This window comes from Lepidochelys olivacea (genome assembly GCF_965140295.1).
Source record: "Lepidochelys olivacea isolate rLepOli2 genome assembly, chromosome: 8".
Taxonomy (NCBI): Eukaryota; Metazoa; Chordata; order Testudines; family Cheloniidae; genus Lepidochelys; species Lepidochelys olivacea.
In genome coordinates this window covers 15,768,673-15,793,414 of record NC_140418.1, presented here as the reverse complement: position 1 = coordinate 15,793,414, position 24,742 = coordinate 15,768,673, and the positions used below count along the sequence as shown (strand labels likewise).

Sequence of the window (24,742 nt, the reverse complement as noted above, 5' to 3'; positions counted from 1 at the left end):
TCAAGGTCGGTCTATCTGACAAACTATATTTACTTTTCTTACACGTTTACTTAGTATGTGGGGAAACTCATCATACAAACTATTACTTTTTTCTAAACCTAAGGCTGTGTACCTGCCTGCAAAAAGGGTGGTTGGCCTTATTGGCCCCAGTGTATTCGCTGGGGAGCTACAGGTGTGTAACCTTTTCACTTCCATGGCTGCAAGTACTTAAAAGGTTGTGGGTTTTTTTAAATAGGGGAGGAAGCATTGTCTAGGCTAATAGTTTTAGCTTGAGAGCGGAAGATGGGAGTTTGAGTCTGCTCCTCACTTTTAGTGCATTAAAACAGCTTATGCAAATTATTTAACCTGTGAGCCTCAGTTTCTCCACATCAGCTATTGCATAATACCACCATCAGAGGTGTTTTGAGACCTTTTATGAATGCTGAAGGGCTTTGAACTTCATGATTTTCATTCAAAATTCATAATGCATAATTATAAATGTTAGTCTCTGGGGCGTTAATATGGACCTATTCAAAGGTAATGTGCGTGGTGCTGTATGTATATGAATAAAAGTAATGATACAGTTGTTGCTTACCTAGGAGGGTTAGCACAAGTGGGTGTTTAATTGGCTGGAAGAGGCAGCAGGGTGGCTTCAACTGTAAACTTCTACTAGCAATATTCGCTTCTGAAAGCGTAAGAGTGGGATCTATTCAGACTATGGCAAGGCCTCCCACTTTCTCTCACATGATTTTTTTTATGTGTAAAATATACTTTTAAATAAAATGCTGGAGGTGAAATTAATGCAGTTGGGTACCTAATGAATCTTTACCAGGGCCCTGTGCAGTGACTGAGATGAAACCCTCAGCAGTGGAAATATTCTGCCTCCCACTCCTGTGATTTCTTTTTCATCTAGACTTTTCCTGATCAAAAGTAGCATATTTATAAGATGGAGAGTGGGGTGTAGGTGTATGAGAATTAGCTGTATCAACATTACAGGGTCAAAAGCCAGCAGACTTTATCCAGATCCTTTGTTGTGATGATCTACATGGCTTGAGATCTGGCATCTCTGAGTATGGATCTTTCAGCTGAGACCATTTAAAACTAAGCTCCTGTCCTCCCTATATGGATTTTAGGATTAGTGTTTCTCCTAACACAGCATTTCTCAAACTGGGGTCTGCGGGAGTATTCCAGGGGGTTCATGGGTCCCCCTAATCAACTCTTCTCCCTCCCTTTCCCAGCGCCTCCTTCACGTTCCCTGGCGTGAAGGAGGCACTGGGATGGAGGGTGAAGTGGGGACCCTGAGTCTGTGCCACTCCTGGAAGCAGCCAGCACATCCCTGCAGCCTCAGCGTTGGGGAGAAGGGGGTTTCCATATGCTGCCTCCAGCCCAAGCATCGACTCCGTAGCTCCCATTGACTGGGAACTGTGGCCAATGGGAGCTGTGGGGGCGGTACCTGCAGGCAGGGGCTGCGCGTGGAGACCTCCGGGGCTGCTGCCAGATGGATGTGCCAGTTGCTTTCGGGAGCTGCCCAAGGTAAGCACTGCACCCCTCACCCCTTCCCACACCCTAACCCCCTGCCCCAGTCCAGGGCCTGCACCCAAACTCCCTCTCAGAGCCCACACCCTCTCCCGCACCCAAACTCCCAGCCCAGAGCCTGCACTCTTCACCCAAACCTCCTGCCCAGCCTGGTGAAAGTAAGTGAAGGTGGGGGAGAGAGGGGGGAATGGAGTGAGCAGGGCTATGGCCTTGGGGAAGGGGACGGGTTAGGGGCTGAGCAAGGAGCCTGGGCGGCGGGGGTCCTCCAAATATTTTAAAAATCAAAATGGGGGTCTGTGGGTTGCTAAAGTTTGAGAACTGCTGTCCTAACACATTAGTCCTTAAAGAGTAAGGATGTCCCCAAGAGTTGCACAAGGCCAATTAAAAGGTGTTGTGTTGACAAAAGGGTGTCTCAAGACTTTTCTAGAATGAGTCCTGACTTGCAAGACTATACTGTCTTCCTCCTGTGACTCTCTCTCTTTGCTGCCAGCTCTCCCATCCACACCCTTGTGTAGAACATCTGGGAGATAGCTTCCTACAAGCTGCTAATCCACCCCACGATTGGGGGCTATCTGGGGCAGATAATAAAAGAAGGGACTGCAACAGGAAAGAGAAGAAAATGAAAGGCAAGCTTCCTCTCATCTGCCCAAAAAAATCTTTCACTTCAGACGCAAACAGCTCTAGGAGTTTGCTTTTGTGTTCTTGGCCTACTGTTATTTTTCTCTCCTTCATGGCCTACTGCATAGGAGGGAAATAGTAGATGTGAAAATCTTGAGTTTAGTAAGACTTCTGACACAGTCATAGAATTGTAGGACTGAAAGGGATCTCGAGAGGTTATCTAGTTTAGTCCCCTGCACTTACGGCAGGACTATTTTCTAGACCAGTTTATTCCAGTGCTTAACCATCCTGACAGGAACTTTTTCCTAATGTCTAACCTAACCCTGGCTGCACTTTAAGCTCATTGCTGCTTGTCCTATCCTCAGAGGCTAAGGAGAACTGTTTTTCTCCCTCCTCCTTGTAACAACCTTTTATGTGTTTGGAAAACTATGTAGTTATGTTTCCTCTGTCTTCTCTACTCCAGACTCAACAAACCCAATTTTTTCAATGTTCCCTTGTAAGTCATGTTTTCTAAATCTTTAATCATTTTTGTTGTTCCTCTCTGGACTTTCTCAAGTTTGTCCACATCTTTCTTAAAATGTGATACCCAGAACTGGCCACAATACTCAGGCTGAAGCATAATCAGTGCAGAGTAGAGCAGAAGAATTACTTCTCGTGTTTTGCTTACAACACTCCTGCTAATACATCCCAGAATGATGGTTTTTGTTTTGTTTTTTTCCTGCAACGGTGTTACACTGTTGACTCATTTAGGTTGTGATCCACTATGACCCCAGATCCCTTTCTGCAGTACTCCTTAGATAGTCATTTTGTATGTATACAACTGATTGATTGTTCCTTCCTAAGTGGAGTACTTTGCATTTCTCCTTATGGAATGTCATCCTATTTACTTCAGTCACTGCATGACATTTTCTTAAGCAAACTAGGGAAATGTGATCTAGATGAAATTACTATAATTTGGGTACACAAATAGTTGACCACAGTCAGGAGTAGTTATCAAGGGTTTGCTGTAAAACTGGGAGGGTGTATCTAGTGCAGGGGTGGGCAAACTATGGCCTGGGGGCTGCATCTGGCCCTTCAGATGTTTTAATCCAGCCCTCAAGCTCCTACCGGGGAGTGAGGTCCAGAGCTTGCTCCTCTCCATGTGTGCCGTGGCTCTGGGCGGCTCCTGGAAGCAGTAGCATATCCCCCCTCTGGTTCCTATGCATGGGGCTGCCGGGGAGCTCCGCATGCTGCCCCTGCCCTAAGCGCTGTCCCTGCAGCTCCCATTGGCCAGCAACCACAGCCAATGGGAGCTTCAGGGGTAATACCTGCGGACAGGGCAGCGCACAGAGCCGCCTGGCCATGCCTCCACGTAGGAGCCGGAGGAGGGACATGCCGCTGCTTCCGGGAGCTGCTTGAGAGCCTGCACCCATGACCAGAGCCTGTACCCATGACCCCCACTCCAGCAGCCCGACCCCCTGCCCCAGCTCTGATCCCCTCCTGCTCTCTGAACCCCTCAGTCCCACCCTCCTGCACCCCTGAGCCTGCACCCCCAGTGGGAGCCCTCACCCCCCCAGCCCAGAGCCCCTTCCTACACCCTGAATTCCTCGTTTCTGACCCCACCCCAGAGTCCGCAGGCCCAGCCGGAGCCCTCACCCCCTCCTGCACCCCAACCCCCAATTTTGTGAGCATTCAAAGCCTCCCATATAATTTCCATACCCCGATGTGGCCCTCGGGCCAAAAGGTTTGCCTACCCTGATCTAATGTGCTCCTGCAGGGGTCACGGCTGGGTCCAGTACTATTAGTGACTTGAATAATGAAGTGGGGCATATGTATAAAATGTGTGGATAAAACCAAGATGGGAGGGGTTGCAAGCACTTTGGAGGACAGGATTAGAATTCAAAATGACCTTGACAAATTAGAAAATTGATCTGAAATCAACAAGATGAAAGTCAATAAAGACATGCAGAGTACTATGCTTAGGAAGGAAAGGTCAAATGCACAACTACAAAAGGGGAATAACTGGCTGGGCAGTAGTACTGCTGAAAAGGATTTGGGTGTTATAGTAGATCACAAATGGACTATGAGTTGTCAATGTGATGCAGTTGTGAAAAAGGTTAATATCGTTGTGGGGTATATTAACAGGAATGTCATTTGTAAGAGATGGGAAGTAACTGTCCTGCTGGACTTGGCACTGGCAATGCCTCAGGAGGAGTACTGTGACCGGTTCTGGGCCCCACACTTTAGGAAAGATGTGGTGAAATTGGAGAGAGTCTAGAACAGGGTTCTCAAAGTCCCGGCCCCCAGGCCCTCTGTGGCCCGAGAGCCTCCCCAATGCGGCCTGTGGGCCTCCAGCAATTTTGAGGCCCGGTCTCTGCCTTGGCCCCACCTGCCACCCCCAGGCACACCCGCTCCCAGAGCCCAACCTCTCACCCCTTTTGCACCCAAACTCCTGAGAGCCTGCACCCCAATCCCCTACCCCAGACCAAACTCCCTCCCAGAGCCTTAGGCAGGTGGGGGTGGAGTTTTGGGGGGTGGGTTCTGGGCGGCATGAGTGACATTGGCCCATTCGGAGGATTTGAGGACTGGCACTGGCCCTAAGGTAAATTGAGTTTGGGACCCCTGGTCTAGAAGAAGGCAACAAAAATTATAAAAGGTTTAGAACACTTGACCTCTGAGGAAAGGTTAAAAAAACCTGAGCATGTTTAGTTGGATAGTCTTCCAAATATGCTAAGGGATGTAAGAGGACTATGATCAACAGTTCTCTGTCCACTGAAAGTAGGACAAGCAGTAATTGGCTTACTCAGCAGTAAGGGAGATTTAGGTTAGATATTAGGAATAACTTTTGAACTATAAGAGTAGTTAGCCTCTCGAATAGGCGCCCAAGGAGATTGTGGAATCCCTGTCATTGGAAGGTTTTAAGAATAGGTTAGCCAAAGAAGGTCCTGTCTCAGCACAGGGGGCTTGACTTGACCTTTTGAGGTCACTGCCAGCCCTACCCGTCTATCGTGCTATGCATGTGAAGCACTCCGCCCCTGGCTCCCAAATCTACTCCACATATGGTTCTATCTCAGTGGGAATCAATCTAGTGAAGGGTTTCAGAGATTACAGAGCTTGTGTAGGAATGAATATCTTTAGCCCATTCCCTTACACTTATTTTAGGAACACTGAGGATACTGGAGAGCATAGTGGCTGTGCAGAGTCTGAGTTCCTTTGAAGCTACTGTGTTACTGTGCTACTGGCACAATACAGATAAAATACAATTGATGTAGAAAGCTCCAATGCAGAAAGCTTTCAATGATCTCTGTCAAACAGCCTTAACATAGAAGGGTGTACAGTCATTTTCCACAACTTCTTCATGTGCAGATACTTGCTGATGTCAGCCTGGAGGGAGGAATTTCAATTATAATGCCACGTTGTAGGACTGATGTTCCCTAAATATGCAAAGAACAGCCCTTGCATTTATTTTGTAGCCCAATTGGACCGGTGATCAAAATAGAAATCTTATCAGACAGATTTTCTGCCCCTCACCCCCACCCCCCCTATGCTTCTGGCTACCTCTGTACCCGCTCACGGCAAGCAAGAATTAAACCTTTTGTACCCCTGTCTCTGGCCCTGCTGTTTAAGATGGAGATCAGTTGGTAAAGTACAGCAGGTCAAAAGAGCTGAGCCTGAAGCAATTGCTTGTGCTGAATCTGAGCCCTTTTTGCCGTTGCATCTTGTTCATCATAATTCTGAGGAACCCTAATCCATTCTGCAGCCAGTCTCCATATTGCCTACTTAGCAGCCCTTTCAAACAAGCAGAGATGAGTACAAGAAGCAATTGCATCCAGCGCTTTAAGCAGGGAGCTGGAAAGGCTTTTAGAATCTCAGCTGGCACTAGTCACATAACCACCTCTGTGCGCCAATTTCCCTATTTGTTAAATGGGACTTGTGGTGGTGATGGGTTGTGTGGTGTGACACTTAATTTGTCTGTAGTGGACTTTGAAAGTCTGATGAGCTGTATAAATATAGCTTTCACCCCCTCTTGCGAAACAGTAGCTTCCAGTTTAGAAAGCAGCGCTCTCCCTCTTTTCTTGCTTATGCAAGTCCCCTCTTGTATTTCTTCTGAAAGGTGAATATTATAGCAGTGGAAGTCAACCGGTTGTCTTTTTCTTTCCAGAATAGGTAAAACACAGGTAATGGCAGTTTCCTCAGCCCTAACAGGAAAGGACATCAGGGGTGGGCTGTCATTCAGCTGGAATTCTTTACCAGATAAGGATTACCATAAAGGACATGGATACTAAGTTTGAGATGAAGGATGTTTGTGTGAATCAAAGAGCGGGGTGGAGATGCACTGCAGCAGAATGCAGCAATTTGCCCACATTTTAGCTCAACAGCTCTCAGAGCTTGAAATAATCTCAGGCTTCACAAAGCAAGTAAAAAAATAAAAAGCAAATGCTGTAGCAAAGTGCTTTTGGCCTGCAGCAGAAAGAATGCAGGTGTTCTCCAGCTTGAAGAAATAGTCATTCCCTAGGGAAGATATCCATTACAGCAATGGATACAGACACTCTACTAGTTCAGTAAAATCACACTGTAGAGCATTGTTTGAAAAAAAAAAAAAGGGTGTTTTACACTTTTCATTAGTTTTACTTGTAGCAGGCTAAACCTGTCATTTAAGCTTTGAAACGTGAGTTGGGTGAGGGAGGGAGGAAAAAAAGCTGTAAGCTTGCAAAGGATTTTATACTGCGATCTAGTATTATTAAGTCTGCCTTTGATGGGCTTTGCCACCATTCTTACTAATACAAAAGCGATCACCTACCAACGTTTGCCATAGTGGCTTGGAAATTGTAGCTGTTTCAGTACACTAGTTTTAGGTTTTGATGCCACTGAAATATTACTCCTGAGGGAATTCTGCTCTGAAACAATTACAATTCTGCACACAATATTTTAAAATTCTGCAAATTTTATTTGTCAGTAAATAAATGGGGCTCCAGCACGGCAGTGAGGAGCATAGGCCATTGGCTGCACTGAGGTGGGAGATCACCCTGAAGTCCGCACTTCCCCCAGTACAGGGATTCGGCAGTGAGGCTGCACCTGACCCTAACACAGTGCAAGGGCCGGGCCTGCCCAGAAAACATCCTGGGGCCCTGCCCCTCTGCACTAGGTGTGGGTGGGCAGGTAAAGCCCAGCAGGATCCAAGCATGGAGAGGCTTAGTGTGGGGGGATCCAGGTGTGGGGTGAGAGGTTTCTGAGTGTGGGCGGCTCAGTGGGAGATGGGGATGCACAGGGGCTCATTGGGGGATGCAGGGGCAATGGGACTGCAGAGGATCCAGGTGAAGGTGGTTGGGGCTCAGTGAGGGGGGTCTGGGTAGGGGAAGATGGGGCTCGGCAGGGGTGGTCTGGGTGTGATGGACTCATTGGGGGGGTCTGGGTGCTGGGGCGGGGGTCCAGGTGGAGCTGGGTGTGGGTGGGGTAGGGCTTGTCGGGGTGAGGGGTCGATGGGCTTGCTTAACAGGGGTGCCCCAGCTGCTGCTGCATGCCAGGCTGCCACTTCCCCCCCCTCACTTCCACATTCTCCTCCCCTGCCCTATTCCACCCCCCCATTCCTTCCCCACTGCTTCTTTGCTTCCCCCCTTCCCTTACCCAGCCCCACTACAGGCATTCACTGTTGAACAGAAACAGGAAGACTCCCAGCACCCAGAAAGAGAGCGCAATTGGCACTAGAAAAAGACAGCATTCAGCTGCAGTCAGCAGAGCTGAGAAGTAGCCTCCTTCAGCTGGACAACTCTGTGCTTGCAGAAATGGGGCAGGGGGAGCAGCACGTAACCCCATGTGCCCCCCATACCTTGCCTTTGGGGGGGAATTCTCCACCCAAAACTGCACCTATGCTAACCCGTCCACCTTGCCCTCTGCACAGCTTTGCTGCAGGGACTTGAAGTAATCGGGGGGGGGGGGGGGGGGGGGATTTTCTGCGGGTATGCAGAATTCCCCCAGGAGTAAAATATAACTCAAACCCAAAGTCAAACTAAAAACAAGGTAACTCATTTTTCATTAGCACAGGATGAGCCAACAAGGTGATTTAGCACTGAAGGGCTGTTTCCCTCATTTTTAGGTTTTTCTACGTGCTTGGCAAACATCTAAGATGGGGCTGATCCATTCCAGACAAAGCAGTATGAGCTTCTTCACTTCGGTTAGGGTTGGACTATGCAAAATATAGCTATTAAGGTATTAAATGCAGCCCATGTTCCTACATCTCTGTTAATGAAATGGTAAGCAATCTACAAGTTTCACTTAAGATTCCTTTCAGTGCCTATCAATGGGGTATGAGAGAGGCAAAGCCAGCCCTTTCCATATCCACCGTCTTGTTGCTTGAAGATCCAGCCCTCTGGGCCCAGTGATAGTTATCACAAACGCAATATGTATTCAGAGAAAATAATTTCACTGTCTCCCTGCCGGAGACACTCCATGCACATTCTCAGCAGCTGCCTGAGGAACAACATAGCAGTAGGTTGCTTTTCATCCTAGCTCTAAGCAAAAGGTAATTAAGCCACAGGGGAAAAACAGTTGGAACTAGCTGAAGTTCTTTAGCTGTTTGGCCTGAGAAAGGTGAAGCCCTTTTAGCATAGCTAGCAGAGCCTGTATTGACACTGCCCCTAAAAGAAAAGAGATGTTCTGATTACTTTTTAGAGACAAGCTGGAAAAGGAAAAACCTTGGGTATAAATATAGCTCTACAACAGCCATTACAGACAGGAAACTATCTAAATATACCCTAGTGTAAACATATCTCAGGTATAAATGTAAGATTTATCTTACATTTATGCTGGGACCATCCCTGAACTGAGAAGCAGTTGTGTTCTGTGTTGGTAACACCACTACCTCATTAGTCCCAGTGGCCAATGAATTAGACAGCTCATACAAGAGCCAGCTGAATAAAACCATTATTGTGTAATCATTTTCACAATAGGGCAACAGTTCTCAAACTTTTGAGGGTCACATCCCCTTACAGCTGTCCATGCCCCCCTGGGGCCACAGCTTGGGGGAGAGGGGAAACGCTGACAGGAGTAAGGGGGCCAGGACCAGACTGAGGCTGGGGGCAGAGCTGCAGCTGGGCCCACAGCCAGGTGCTGCTCCATTCCCAGCCTTGCCCCCAGCTGGGAATGAAACCACAGCCGGCAGCTGTGAGCGTCGCAGGACTGGGAGGGGAGCTATGCTGGGGATGGGGCCAAGGATGCAGCTGGAGGTGGGACCAGAGCAGAGCTAGGTGATGTGCCCTCCCCACCCCTATGGGGCTGGCTGGGGCCCTGCCACACCCCCCTGGATGGTCCTCCACACCTCCCTAGGGGGTTGCGCCCCACACTTTGAGGACCTCTGCAATAGGGTCAAATTCCACCTTTAATTATGGCTCACTGACTGAGTTACAGATTTAGGACTACATACTGTCCTTGAGCCACACCAGATCTCTTATGGCCGTCAGCAGCACGTTTGCAAATAGAGCAAAGGTAGAAGGTGCTTCTTTGTAATATTTAAACGTTGAGTATGTTGTATGGTTGGATTCAGTGTAACTTAGTTGTAAAACTGAGTATTTTCCACTACTTATAAGGGCTTGGCTACACTTGCAAGTTAGAGCACCTTAAAGCAGCCCTGGGCACCCTAACTCCTGAGGTGTCCACACTGGCAAGGCACACAGAGCGCCTGGACCCTGCAGCTGGAGCGCTCTTGGTAATCCACCTCCACGAGAAGCATAAAGCTTGCTGCACCCTGGCTGAAACGCCCGGGCATCAGTGTGGACAAGGTGTTGCATTACTGCGCAGTGATTGGCCTCCGGAAACATCCCATAGTCCCCTGAAGTCAAGTGGCCACTCTTGTCATTGTTTTGAACTCGGCTGTAGGCATGCGGATATCCCCTTTCAAAGCTTCGTTTCTGACAGTTGGCATCCTTTTCTGCTCGGGGCCAAAGCAAACCATTACTGTGGAATGCTGCTGTTGTGAATATATGTGTGTGTGTGAGGGCCCTCCCCCCCAAAACACACTGTATCTCCCCCCACATACACACAACACACTCCCTGTCACACTCCACCTCCACTCCCCCATTTGAAAAGCATGCTGCAGCCACTTGCACACTGGGATAGCTACCACAATACACTGCTCTTGGTGGCCACGCCAATGCACTTGCCGGTGACATTGTAAACACATAGCAGCGTTTTCCCTGCTGCGGTCTCCAAAGGCTGGTTTAACTCCCAGTGCTGTACATCTGCAAGTGTAACCAAGCCCTGACTTTGGTTCTTTTCATGCTCCTCCTTTAGAAAATAAAGGAGACACATAGAAGGCTTCCACTCCCATTAAAATCAACAGTGAAACTGTCTCTTTATTATGCACTTAAAGTTGCATACAAAACATAGATAAACAAAGGGTGTGATGGAGCTCACTTTTAAGATATTGTTTCAAGTTGTCTGCATGAAGACAACACCGGATCAGTTACGCTGAGTGTGTCTGGAATGTCTTTAATGGCCATAAAGGCCAGACACTCTTAAAATAAAAACTTGAGATTCTGCAGAATTTAAAATCTGTCAGGGAACCTCAGCTATAACGAGTGAGAGAGACAAGGCCAACAAGCTGATATAAAGCAGTCAAAGACAAGAATTCCACACAACACTGCAGGATAGGAACTAAGATTTATTGAACAAGCTTTCACAGCCTGCTATAATAAATATCCTTGTGTGTGTATGTGAACAAGTTTAGAAACAACCAAGGGTCACTGACATTAATACAGTGAGATCTCTATATTAGCTGTATTACTCATCATTTTCAAAGTCAGCAGAGTTCTTCCTTTTCAGTCGCTCAAATTCTTGGTTCCCCCAGGTGTAAACAACATAGGCCACCACAAAAGCTTAAAAACAAAAACAAAAACAAAGCAGTGACTATCTACCAGTTACATGACAGTAGTTACAATGTGAAAATTTCTTGCATTATGCTGTACTGATTACAGTCCTGGGATAGAGACTGGAAGTGTTACTGTGTAGAGATCACCATGTTTTAAGGTGATTCTGTTGGATGTTTAAAGCTCTCGCCAACATAGATAGGAGTTAAGCACCTAAAAATCATCCTGATGAGTATTCGCACTCTGCCATCATCCTATTATGTATGCCTAGATTTGCAGACAATCATGTGTGTACTATGAATGGCCCTATGGTGCATGAAGAGTTTCTCACGAAATCTCTCAGCCCATTCCTATGGGCTTAAATCCACCCATGACAGCTGCTGGCTCCATAGCTAGAACATCTTCTCTTTCATCTCCCTTTCTGCAGCATACCTGCTCCACAAATTCTCTCATGCATTTGTAGTTTTGATGATAAACAAATTCAGGGAATAAAACTAAGATCTTTTTATAAAAGTTTTAACATGAAATTCCATTCTTGTGGGCAGAGGAAGGTTATTTTATAAGCTTTTTAAAAATATCAACGATCTGAAATATAGATGAAGAAATGACACCAATCAGCATCTTTAATTTAATTCTGGTGTTAGTGAATGCAGTGCATATGGTACACGAGGCAGTTCAGAAGGCACTAGTTTAAATAATTCACTCAAATAAAGGAATTAGGACTTACGAGGAGCTACCCTGAAGACTCTTGCACGAAATCGCCTCCATACATTCGGAATTCCTTTGGTGAAGTAGTTAGGGAATGCCCTCTGCTCGAATGGAGACAAGCTGTAAGTGATCACATGCCTCACTCTTTCCAAGTTTCCAAAATGGCCACCCATTTTTAATTGCTTGTACTGCAAAAGCAAAGTGCTAGTTACTATGGAGATAGATTCTTTGCCACTTTTATGGAGACAGAGTGATTTTAAACACAATATTCCTCAGGGTGGATCCAAATCGATGATTTGTATGATTAAAAAATTGGATTTCTAACATTTAAATAGTTTTTCTTTTTAAAAATAAACCCATTTAAAACAAAACCTGAATTTAATACAAAATATGTTAAGGCCCAAGCTTATTATAATCTCTTTAAAACATTTAAATAGAAAATATGCTGCACTCAGGAGCCTCCATCAAAAACGTTGAGTTACAGGATGCTTTTCTATATGAAGAATCAGTGAAATTCTACGTTTTGGGATCACACTTTATAAATACAGCACAATGGGTCACGTACTGTATTAAAGCCTTGATCCTGTGGGGGACTTAGAGGCTGTATTGCTGAGTGCAAGACACTGGCAAAGTCATCACAAGCCTTTGGACCCGGCTTGTGACCCCAGGAGACACCATCAGGTATCTCATCACTGGGTAGCAAATGTAAGGTAAAGGCTCTAACTCAGCTGACACGGTTTGAATGGGTTATTTAGAAACTCAGGGTTGGGAGGGACCTCAGGAGATCGTCTAGTCCAACCCCCTGCTCAAAGCAGGACCAATCCCCAATTTTTGCCCCAGATCCCTAAACGGCCCCGTCAAGGCTTGAACTCACAACTCTGGGTTTAGCCGGTCAATGCGCCAGCCACTGAGCTCTCCCTCCCCCCATCCAGGGACGCGAATGCGCCCCTCTCTACAAACTGTCCCGAGGCACACATGGAAACGCTGGTTAAAACCAGGGGCTTAACTCGAGGCTTTCCATGGGGTGATTTCAGTCAAGCCGCCTGGCTGGGGTTCGGACCCGCTTAGAGGAGGGACGCGCAGAGCGGAAGATACGCGGGGTTACTTCGCCTTCCGCCTCAGAAGCCCCCCGGGGTTACAACAAGGTCCGGCTGGGTGGGGACGGGCCCGAACCGTGCGTCGGGAGTCACTCTCCGGGCGCGGGCGCAGCCACAGCACGAGCGGGAGACTCGCCGCCGCCGCCCCCCTCAGCCCCAGGGCGACACCGGCCGGGCCGCGGTGCTACACGGCCTCCAGGCCCCGGGAGCCGCGCTGCGGTCACCAGCAGCGGAGAAATGGACCCGGCCCCGGCCCCGGCCCCGGCCGCTCCCCTCTCACCCAGGCCCGCTCGCCGCCGCTCGCTCGGACGCCCGGAGGTCACGTCTCTGCGGGCTCGCGGCCCTGCCAGCGCCTCCCTTCCGCTTCCGGGGCGCCACCCGGGGTCACCGGCAGGCCTGGCCCCGCCTCCCGAGCGAGGGGCGGAGAGGACGGGCAGGCGGCCGCGCCCCCTGCAGGCTGGGAGGGCGAGGGAGGCCGGGAGCCCTACCCCAGTGCCCCCTGCGGTTCCTCCGTTCCCCCCCAGGGGTTTCCAGGGTCCCTCTGCCCCCCCACTACTCCCGTGGGGTCGCCATGGTCTCTGCCCCCCCACTACCCCACAGGGCCTCCAGGGTCCCTCTGCCCCCCCACTACTCCCGTGGGGTCGCCATGGTCTCTGCCCCCCCACTACCCCACAGGGCCTCCAGGGTCCCTCTGCCCCCCCCACTACTCCCGTGGGGTCGCCATGGTCTCTGCCCCCCCACTACCCCACAGGGCCTCCAGGGTCCCTCTGCCCCCCCCACTACTCCCGTGGGGTCGCCATGGTCTCTGCTCCCCCACTACCCCACAGGGCCTCCAGGGTCCCTCTGCCCCCCCCACTACTCCCGTGGGGTCGCCATGGTCTCTGCTCCCCCACTACCCCACAGGGCCTCCAGGGTCCCTCTGCCCCCCCCACTACTCCCGTGGGGTCGCCATGGTCTCTGCTCCCCCACTACCCCACAGGGCCTCCAGGGTCCCTCTGCCCCCCCCCCCCACTACTCCCGTGGGGTCGCCATGGTCTCTGCCCCCCCACTACCCCACAGGGCCTCCAGGGTCCCTCTGCCCCCCCCACTACTCCCGTGGGGTCGCCATGGTCTCTGCCCCCCCACTACCCCACAGGGCCTCCAGGGTCCCTCTGCCCCCCCCACTACTCCCGTGGGGTCGCCATGGTCTCTGCCCCCCCACTACCCCACAGGGCCTCCAGGGTCCCTCTGCCCCCCCCCCCACTACTCCCGTGGGGTCGCCATGGTCTCTGCCCCCCCACTACCCCACAGGGCCTCCAGGGTCCCTCTGCCCCCCCACTACTCCCGTGGGGTCGCCATGGTCTCTGCCCCCCCACTACCCCACAGGGCCTCCAGGGTCCCTCTGCCCCCCCACTACTCCCGTGGGGTCGCCATGGTCTCTGCCGCCCCACTACCCCACAGGGCCTCCAGGGTCCCTCTGCCCCCCCCCACTACTCCCGTGGGGTCGCCATAGTCTCTGCTCCCCCACTACCCCACAGGGTCTCCAGGGTCCCTCTGCCCCCCCACTACTCCCGCGGGGTCGCCATGGTCTCTGCTCCCCCACTACCCCACAGGGTCTCTAGGGTCCCTCTGCCCCCCCCACTACTCCTGCGGGGTCACCATGGTCTCTGCTCCCCCACTACCCCACAGGGTCTCTAGGGTCCCTCTGCCCCCCCCCACTACCCTCGCGGAGTCTCTAGGGTCCCTCTGCCCCTCTATTAGCCTCACGGGCTCGCCCTAGTCTCATCCCCCCACTACCTCACAGGGTCTCTAGGGTCCTTCTATCTCCCTCCACTATCCCTGTGGCGTCTCCAGGGTCCCTCTGGCCCCCCATCACTGCCCTCCCCCCTTGGGAACTACTCCACACACCATCTCTATGGTACTAGTCCCCTCCCCCAGGAATAACCCCTCCTGAGGTTACTCTGACACCAAGGTCTAACCCCCCAAATCTCACAGTGGATTAATTATTTTTGCTATTTGTAGAGAGCAGCCAGGGATGTGTGTGGCATAAAGTGTGGGGCTTTAACATCACTCTGAGGTCAAGGTACTAGGCCTCTCTCCTGCTCCAGATAGGTCATACTGATCCATGCATAGGGGGTACAGGAGTAGCAGCCGCTGCTACGGCCAATAGGTTAATTATCCTGATAGCCCCAGACCCTGAGTTTGCATTTGAGACAGGTCTTGTTTCTTCAGCCCAGTTTTGCTTGTTTTGTGGGAGTTTCCTGAATTTCTCCCTTAATTAGAGTGTGTGGTTTCTTTCATCTTCAGCATCTTCCAAGCGCTTCCCTCCTCCCTCAAAGGCCCTGCATCATCTTCACTAAGAAGCCTGTCAACACCACATGATTCATCCAGAAAGATTGTTGCTGGCCCAGGCAATGAGAATGCAAGAACCAATCGGATGAGCAGGGCAGTGAAAATAAGCAAGCTTAATTCTTATACCTGGCTCTCATACATGACAGCATATTGTACTGCTACTGAAGGGTCATGCTAGCCAGAGATTAGAAATTTACAGTCAAAACTCATACCAGTTTGAAATCATGTGCAAAGTACTTTGATGATCCACCGTAGTCCTGAGGTGTTAGTAAATAGAATCCATTGATATATTGGCATACAATTTTTCTAGTGGTTAAAATTTAGGTTAGGGCTGAATAATGTTATAGTTAGTTTTTGTTATATATAAAGTAAGTTTTCATTCCAGTTAGTAAAATCTCAGGTTGCTTAGCTTTCCTGCCTCAAGCTGTAACCTTAACAGTTGCAAGGATGAGGCTGGACTTCTTCCTCCTAGCAGCTACACCATTGCACAATTAGGATTTGCTATCATCTTTTATTTGCCGAACTCAGCCCAATAACTTCACAAAAGTAAGAGTCTATAGCATCAGTGTCTTTGCTAATTGTATTATGAAGGTTTGTTTAAGTCTTCTGATAAGCATCAGATTGTCCACCATGGCAAGCAGGATAGCCATGGCCTCATCACATGTCAAGCTTTATGTAAACACTGTAGTTTATCACTAGGATTTTGCAAGACTGGTTTTTATATTGGGTGTTATTTGTAATGAAGAGGTAAAGTAAGGATCTTTACCTCACTATATAGAGTCAGATTCTTCTCTGAACTTGATTAAATCACTTCATCTGTTTGTGCCTATTTCCCCATTTACAGAATGTGGATTAGTATTACTGTAGCACCTGGGAGCCTTACTCACAAACCAGGACAGCATTGTCATAGGCCCTGTCAAATCACATAAAGACATTTCTGCCCCAAAGAGTTTAAAATTTAAGTAATACTTCTTTGAGAGGATGGGTTGTGAAGTGCTGTAAAGCCTCAGGTTGGCAACAGCTGAACGGTCCATGTTATTAAGTTCTCAATAACGTACAACAGTTGGTTGGTTTTCCAGAAAGCAGCTCATGACTATAGTAAGTACACATAGGGAACATGTCTTGCCTTGGTAATAGTGTCTAGATAGTTACCTTTTTGTCTCTCCCATGTCCACAAAAATTACACATTTACCTCTTGTGCTTTAGAGTTGGAACTGCATAACTCCCAGTAGAAAGTTTATTACTCTAACTCACTGTGTCACCAAGAACTAGTTAGCAGGATTCTAGAACATAGATTTTGAAGTATTTTTATGGTAAAAAGAGGGTCTCTTTATACTTGATAGAGTGTCATTTTAAACAGCTACTATTAAGGAGCAAGCTTTGAACTAGAAAGGCATTGTAAAACCACGCCAGGTGAAAGGGGGATACAGGCAGCTACTTCCCATAAGACTAATTTGAAGTCATTTTAAGTTTTAGAATGGATTTTGTTTAAATTGCTCCTGTCTAGAGTTCTTGGGGCAGATTTCCATTACAGAGTATGTTTACAGCAGAAGTTCATGGGAATAGATGTTTAGAATAGTAACAGGACCAGAGATTTAGCCCTGGAGAGCCACAGGAGTAGGGAACATTAAGTTATTTGATGTACTGTACTTAAAAAAAAGAGGCCAGGCTTAATTGCTTTAATTTCAGAGTATTCAGGTTTAGGAATACCAATACATACAGTAGAACCTCAGAGTTATGAACACCTCCGGAATAGAGGTTTTTTGTAACTCTGAAATGTTCGTAATTGAACAAAACATTATGGTTTTTTCAAAGTTTACTACTAAACACTGAATTAATTCAACTTTAAAACTTTACTGTGTAGAAGAAAAATGGTGCTTTTAACCATCTTATTTTAAATGAAACGAGCACAGAGTTTCCTCACCTTGTCAATTTTTTTTTTTTAAATCTTCCCCTTATTTTAGTAGTTTAAACTCTGTACTGTACTTGCTTTGTTTCTTGCTACTTGCTTTTTGTACTTGCTACTGCCTGATTGCATACTTCTGGTTCCACCAAGAATGGTTTCACTTTTAAAGGTCAGTTCACAGTCTGAACAGTTATTTCTTGTTCATAGCTGGTCAGAATAGAAAAAGCAACAATATTAAAAGAGTTACTAAATGCTAGTTTTAAATAACCCATCAGTAAGGAGTGTAATTTTTCCTGGGAACTATAGAAACAATTCTCTTAAATGATTGAATGAGAATTTTTTTTTTTTAACTAGTTACTGCCCAGAAATGTAGTTAGAATTTCTGGTACAAAAATCAGAATGTTCTCTAGATAAGTAGTATATTCACTTACCACAAACCTCTAAAAAAGCCATAGCAGTTTGACAACAGGTTGTCCATTTACCTTAGATTACTATGACAAAATTCAAGGTTAAGGAGAGGGAACTGGTTTGAATCATTAAAAGTACATTTAAAAATTGAGTGATTGAGAAAGTCAGAAATACTAAAGCCTCCTTCTGTGCCCAGACACTTGCCAAAAATATCAGGATAAAATGTCTTTTGGATGCAAGCAGGACTGAACAAGAACCACACAAATGCCATGACATGACAGGTGTTTATTCCCCTTATTTTTATCCATAGCAATAAAGCTTACAATAGAATTATATCTTTGATAAAAGTGTACAAGACTTCAGTTATGGATTATTTCTCCATATAAAAGGAAATTTTATTTAATTTCCTTAAATTTCTAATTTCACATTTCCAAATAGTTACAAGGGGCTACAAAAATAAGTGATGCCATTATGCAAATACCCACCACAGACTCCATGCTGAATTGTTAGCATATCTGTTTAGAAGTTACTTACACTTACGACATTCAGTTGGTCAAGTCTACAGATGGCTTAGAGTATTGGGAAAATATTCTGAAATAAGTAGCAGTAAAGTGGTGTTTAAATGTTACCGACAAGTACATTTAGTAGCTATCATATCTTCATATTCTTTGTAGACTATAGAACCATCAGGCTCTATTGTCAAGACACTCAGGGGACTATATTCAGCAGGAATGCAAGAGGGCCTTGGAACAGAGGAGTCCAATTTCTCATATATGATGTTCTGTACCATTGTATGGACAGGTGAGCCATAACGATGCCCAACCACCCTTGGGCAGTCACCTTTGCAATATTGAGGGTTGTATCTGTGTGGTGCTATTATCCATTTGTCCCACTTTAGTTGGCTAAAACTTAGTCGAAAGTTGTGAAGCTCACATTCATTTTGGGGAAACAGGAATTGTTTGAAGTATTCACTCAAATTATAAGTTGGTGCAGATGGGTTCTCTTTCACATCATCTCTTCGGTGGCGAGATGCCCTTTTATTCTGCATATTTTCTGTTCCGATTTCTTCCATGGAATCTGCAAGTGGATTATTTCTCCATCTGAACCACATTGGATTCTTCCTTCTATGTCTAAGGGAGTTCCACCTACGATAAGCTTGCTCACTGGTGTCATTTAGGTACAATAGAAGAGAAGGAGGCACCAATGCCGTATTAAAGGAATTTTCGTGTTTAGAGTTGTGGTGTTGATCATCTCTCAGACAAGTGAAATTTACAGCCATATGGATACTCCTCTTGTTAGAGGCAATTAGAGGCTGAAGAAAAGAGGTCACATCAATCTCAACCCATTTGTGTCTTCTGAGTTTGAAGTGCAGATTAAAAGTAATTGACTGTGGTACGTTGGGGCACACTTTACCAGAAGGATCATTTTCCTCAACAGCTAAGTGGCACGTGCATGTAATGGCAGAAGAACTAAAAACTGATCTGTCAAAGGAGTAGAGCAAGACAGACTTGAGTAAATGCTCCAGCGCAGTAACGCGATCCAGATTGAAAAGCAGATCCACTGAGCGCAGGTCTTCTGAAAAAGGAAACAAAGTCTCTGTAGAGATTAAACAGTTTTCAATAGAAATTGACAATGTACATAATCAAACAGAAATAAGTCATTAAAAGGGGGGAAATAATTTAGACCCCAAAACTCAATTGAACTTAAATTTGATAGTTTGGCAGGGAATGTCCACAAGGATTCCAAAATCTTATTACTCTAAAGAAAATGCATCAATTTGCCAAAAAAAACAAAAACAAAAAACCCATACACCACTATACAAATTAACAAGTGGTGGATTGACCTGCTGGCTTCCCACATTGTTCCCACAGTTGCATCAACATTAGTGATACTTCATAAAAAAAGGGGGGCAGGCAAAAATGTGTTTGTTAGCGTAAGGAAAGGAGAATTGAAAGGTAAATATGGTAGCAATGGCAGAGAAAAAAAATCTTTGCAGGCTTAAGAGGTATTAGAAACTAGGAGTGAGGAGGAAGCTATACAAACAAGATTGTTGACAATGTCCTCTTAGTGTCAGTCACAGGGAGACAGGAATTGCCTACTGGGTTAAACCCCTGGTTTATAGGTCTAACCGTCATTCAGAGAGTTTCCAGTACTAGACCCTTCAGAAGATTGTGCAAGAAAGCCTAAAATAAGATGTGAGAAGATCTACCTCCATGAAAGTCATCCTAACCTGTTGTAGTTAACCCCTTGGCTTTGAAGTATTATAACCCTTCCACATTTTTCCCCTATTAATTACAAACAAAGCTGGATATTCTTATTCATATAGATATCCAGTCCCTCTGACTTTTGCTAAATTCTTGGCCTCCATCACATCCTGTGATAATGAGTGTTACAGTCTGGTTAGGCATTGCATGTAAAAGTATTTCCTGTGTTCAGCTTTCAATTTGCTACCTTTCAATTTCAACTGTCTCCTTTTTCTTGTATTATGAAACAGGGCGACCAGATGCTCCTGATCGCTTTTTTCGATACCATTTGTTATTTTGAATACTTTTATCATGTTTACCTTAGAAAGCAGACGAGTAAAAGGGGAAGAATTCAAGTTGTTTCATTTGGAGCATTTTTCCATGCTACTAATCATTGTTCGCCTTCTCTGAACCACCTCTAATTCTGCAACTTTATTTTTGAGGTAGAATATATGCAGTACTGGTCTCCCTAAGTGAGGGCTTTACTATTTAGTGTAGCTGCTCACAGTATTTCATGCTGTTCTCCATTCCACTAAACCTAAAATTGTTTGCTCTTTTTAGCATAGCTTCACATTGAGATGAGTTAGTTCAAGTTTAGTCACTTAAATCACTGTAACATAGAAGACATCTTAAAAGGAGACACCCATAATTAGTTTTTGCTTTTAAGCATTATATTACCATGCTACACAGGGGATTTTATAGCAATGTACCTAAAACAGTACTTTGGCTGCAGTTTATGTGGGAGATCATAATCAATAAATCTAATTGCTTTTATTAAATCTCATCTTACAGAGCACTTTGCCTTAAAATATATTGTGAAGATTTACATCTTTAGCCAGACTTTTTTTAATGTATGGAGAACCCCTGAGTCAGAGTTGAATAACGCATCCACAGCCATATATGTCGGATTAGAAGTCAAGAATTGCTGGTTGCCAGTCTTGTGATCAGACCACATCTTTCATCCCACCCTATACCATCATTTTCTCCTTGAAGCTTCCCAGCTGCATCAGTTTGTCAGCCCTGAAATTAACTCATCTGTAGTCATGCTTTGCAAATATGGATATTCATGAAGTGGGGGAAGGGAATGGTTTTTCTCCGGTAGAAAGTACAGGGGAAACAGTGGACTAATTTGGAAAAATCCTCTTGTAATGGGATCCCAACACATCATTAATAAGATATTGTTACTGAGAAATGTCACTTGCAGATTGTGTAAAATGCAATCATTTTTTAAAGTCAGTAAAAGGACAAAAGGTATCCATCAAATTTTAGTGTTTTTTTTTCCTACTTTACTCAAAGGGTGCAAAAAAGATCAGAGTTAACCTTAAAATGACCATCCTGGATTGTGCTAAAATGAGCTAGGAGTAAGCATCAATATAGCTTTGGATGTGGGTATTATGTAGGTTCAAAGGTCTAAATTATGGAGAAGCCTGGCCTAAACACCATTTAAGGAGACGCAGATTATAGAAAAGCCCATTCAATGCAAGGGAAGAGTCATTCAGTAGATTTAACAGTTAATACCTCTGTAGAGACTAGGGGTTTCTTTATTCTACCCCATTGAAGGAAAGGGGGAAAAGCATCTTAATTACCCCTCCCCCAAAACACCTACCTTTTATTTGGTCCCTGTGGTGGTGCTTGCACTCAGCACATGGACTGAGGAGCCAGACAGTGTTATAGAGGTGACTTTTGTTGGCTTTTGGGATCCCTTCTTTTGTGGCAGACATCTTATATAACCTCTTCATATACCTAAGGGCTCTGGAATCTGGTTGGAGTCTTGAGGCCTCACTTTCCCAACTGTGAGGTCTCTGGTCAGACAGCACCTCGAGAAGGGGTGGCAGGAGGGCATAGCCATTTCTCACTCCCGGTGGCAGTAGCAACACTGGCGGTAGCTCAAGGGGCTCCTCCTCAGGAGCAAGCAACAGCTCAGGGGTCCTCTCAGACACTACCTCATCCCTAGAGCTGGGGGAACACAGAGCAACAGAAGAAAGCAACCTGATAAAGTAATAGAAACAGATGAAGATTCTCCAGGGAATTACCATGATGCTGGAGGTCATAGCAGAAAAACTCTCTCCCCATGACAGGTTATATACCAGAAGAGAAAAAGAACCACCCCTGGCCTCTTAAATATAGTTCAGGTGTGAGTGGGAAGGAAGCATCTCTCTGATTACACCAAAGGGAGCGACCTACAGCTGGAGAGTGAATCCAAGTGGCCATTTGAGTTCAGGCTAGAATCTTTGCACATGTAGGCATTTTGGAAACAAGCACCCCACTCTCACGGTTTACCCACTTTCACATGGAAACCATTATTAATTATAAAAGGTGCTAATTAATTAGCATGTTTATCCTCTCTAGCTTCCAAAAGAGACCACAAGAAATGATGGTTGAATAGTGGTTATTCTGGCTGGCTGTAGTTACCACCCCAAAGCAACTTTGTGATTCTAACATAGCTGTGACATTCAAATGTGTTTTTACCACAGTAATGATGCCCACCCAAAGGTAACTGTTAAATAAACCTCAGTGATAATCTTTTAATGAGCTGGTAAGAAAAAGGTTCCTGTAGAAAGACTGAAATTGGGTTTCTTACAGTACCACAGCTGAGATAATGGGGAATAGGAGAAGTAGAGGGAAAGGTTCAGAGTAACTGGGTGAAAGAGGAAACAAGAGTCGTTCATGAATAATTCTTTAATTTGAAATCTGATGTTTAGCTACTCTGGTACACTCTGGGCATGGTATGAATGTGTTCTATAGGTAGATCTCTCTGGTGATCTAAGTAGTGATAGTATACTAGTCATGAGAGGGACTAAAAGTGAACACACTGTGTTCTAAGCATGGGTCTCTGAGATAGAAATGTCTGAATTCCTATCCCTACTCGCCCTGTTAACTTCTTGTGTGATCTTTGGCATTTAGGGTGGGATGAACATTTGAACAAGGGTATTTAGATACCATATTCCTGTTTTTAGGCACCACTGTAATCCACAAACCCCACTCAGCTTCTGCCTAACCCAGTAGGTACCCAAACTCACTCGGTGTCACGGTTGTTTCCTGTTGGTATGTACAGCCTCACTCTAGGCACCTGAGCTTGTGCACTACTGCCTTATGATCTGTATCAAGACACTGTCTCCTGACTAAGCCCCAGAGTGATTCACACACTGGGAAAGATAGGCATTCAGCCAAAGATCTGTGCACACCTACTGGATCAGGACTCTTAGGCAAGTTCACATAAAATCTGCTCAGGTCTCATTACATGAGATTTTCACTGAGCTGAGCAGATTCCAGAAAAATATTTCCAGCTACATTTAATTCTGTAATAGGGCTGCATCATAAATGCATACATTTAGAATGTAGTTCTCATGTTTGTGGCAACTATTATATAAATCAACAGGAATAAAATAAACAGTTTAAAATATTTAATGTGTGGCTGTAAACAACTAAGATGTTCTCCACTATATACTGTAGAAGACTTGTACTTTTCTGTCAGTTTATAACGAATGAGCCAAATTCAGACATGGGTTGTGTGGGTACAACTCCACTGAAGTCAATGACCCACTTAATCCATGCCTGATCTTGGCTCAATATATTTAAAACAAAACAGAAAACTCACTAGTAATACCTGAGATAATTAAAAATAAATGAATGTTAAAAATCTTACTTCTTTTCCCCCATGGATACTATTTGTTTCTGTTTTGTAAGTCACCTATTGTAGTTTTATTCCCAGCCAGTTTCCCTTTATCATAAATCTGCCCTGGCTCAGCACTGTGATGTCTATGTTGGAAACACTGAAGGCAAATGTTTAATTCCAAACAGAGTTTTTTTCATTTAAATTACAATAAAAACAAAATAAAAAAAAATCCTTGCTCTGACAAAACCAATTTTTTCCCCCTTAACTACCTGATCGTGCCAATAGAAGTATTAATTAAAGTGTAAAGTCACTGATTTATAGCTATCATTTGCTGTTAACATGCTTCTTGCCTTTGACTTCTCTGCAGATACTAATACCAATCTTAGAGATATGGAATAGAAAAGTAATTGCGGGTATAGTGCCCTCAGATTACCTTTCAATCCCTAAGTAAAGCCCTTCTACCTCCAATCTGAAATCTAGGCATCCAAATAAGCAGGGTGCTTTTCGATCACTACCGGCTATCTATGGAATGTGCTCCTAAGGACCTCTGCTAGAGCACTGTTGATTACTTCTGGAATGTATAGAGCTGCCCGTTGCTGAACATGTCTAATTGGGATTTTTTTTGTTTTATTAGGATACTACCTGAGAGAATCTCCTTTCTTGTCAGTTGTTTTTAATTAGAGCCATGTTATCAGTAGTGTGGTAAAATGTCACCCCATCATTTAACTTTCCTATCTCACTGTTTCCAAGAAAGGAGAACTAGCTCAGAGAAAGCTTAATTAACTTACAAAATGTCAGGCTGGCATACTTTCACTCAGATTGGAAGGTTAATTATAAAACTGATCAGAATTATATTCAGCTAACCCTCTATGTACCAGAATAATGTAACCTTGTTTCTTTTGCCTGCTCACATCTGATCAGGTTATGATAAGAGGAGAGCACTGCCACTTCTAAGGTCAGTTAAAATTTAAACATTTTGTTTTATGGGTTAGTTTACACTTCCATGCTTTAAATAGCATCCATCAACCAACATGCTAGCCTCAAACCACTCCAACAATTCTTAACTTCTAGGTACTGACATAATAATAAATCTTTTACTATAATTCTAGATAGTGGATCCTAGTCAAATCTCAGATATTCTTATGCACACGCTGCACTGTGAGATGAGAGGGGTTTAAAAAGATACATATTTAAAACTGTAGCTGTCAGGTGGACTGGATGGCTCAAGGAAGTAGTGATGAGCTATAGAGGCTTATATACCTAGGTTACAGGTGTGAATCTAGACCTAGGCAGAGGTGCCCTGAAAATTGCCATTGTTTGGTGGCCTGTGTGAAATGAGTTGCCCTTCCGGTGGTCAAGTGTCCCAGTCACCAAAATACACCATGTGTATTAATTAGCCCCTTTGTTAGCAGTCCTGAAAGAGAAGACATGGACTGAGTGGACCATATGGTGTGGTTGCA

At 45.5% G+C, this 24,742-nt stretch overlaps 2 protein-coding genes across 2 annotated transcripts; both read right to left on the bottom strand.

Annotated features, from left to right (window-relative positions):
* Positions 1–10,755: 10,755 nt before the first annotated feature.
* Positions 10,756–13,192, bottom strand: UQCRQ (ubiquinol-cytochrome c reductase complex III subunit VII). Its single transcript, XM_084636915.1, has 3 exons — positions 13,059–13,192; positions 11,701–11,869; positions 10,756–10,982 (listed from the first exon to the last, which is right to left on the bottom strand). The coding sequence occupies exons 2-3, from the start codon at positions 11,852–11,854 to the stop codon at positions 10,888–10,890; spliced, it is 249 nt and encodes an 82-aa protein (XP_084493041.1). The 5' UTR covers positions 11,855–11,869; positions 13,059–13,192; the 3' UTR covers positions 10,756–10,887.
* Positions 13,193–18,048: 4,856 nt separating this feature from the next.
* GDF9 (growth differentiation factor 9) lies at positions 18,049–21,717 on the bottom strand (the record flags this gene model as incomplete). Its single annotated transcript, XM_084636914.1, has 2 exons — positions 18,049–18,998; positions 21,273–21,717. The coding sequence occupies 2 exons, from the start codon at positions 21,715–21,717 to the stop codon at positions 18,049–18,051; spliced, it is 1,395 nt and encodes a 464-aa protein (XP_084493040.1).
* Positions 21,718–24,742: the final 3,025 nt, after the last annotated feature.

What these genes read in the sequence shown, in the direction of transcription:
- UQCRQ (XM_084636915.1), bottom strand. Translation starts at nt 11,854, where the DNA reads ATGGGTGGCCATTTTGGAAACTTGGAAAGAGTGAGGCATGTGATCACT. An exon ending in AGTCTTCAGGGTAGCTCCTC is followed by an intron (nt 10,983 to 11,700) that starts GTAAGTCCTAAT and finishes TTTGTTTTTAAG; the next exon opens with CTTTTGTGGTGGCCTATGTT.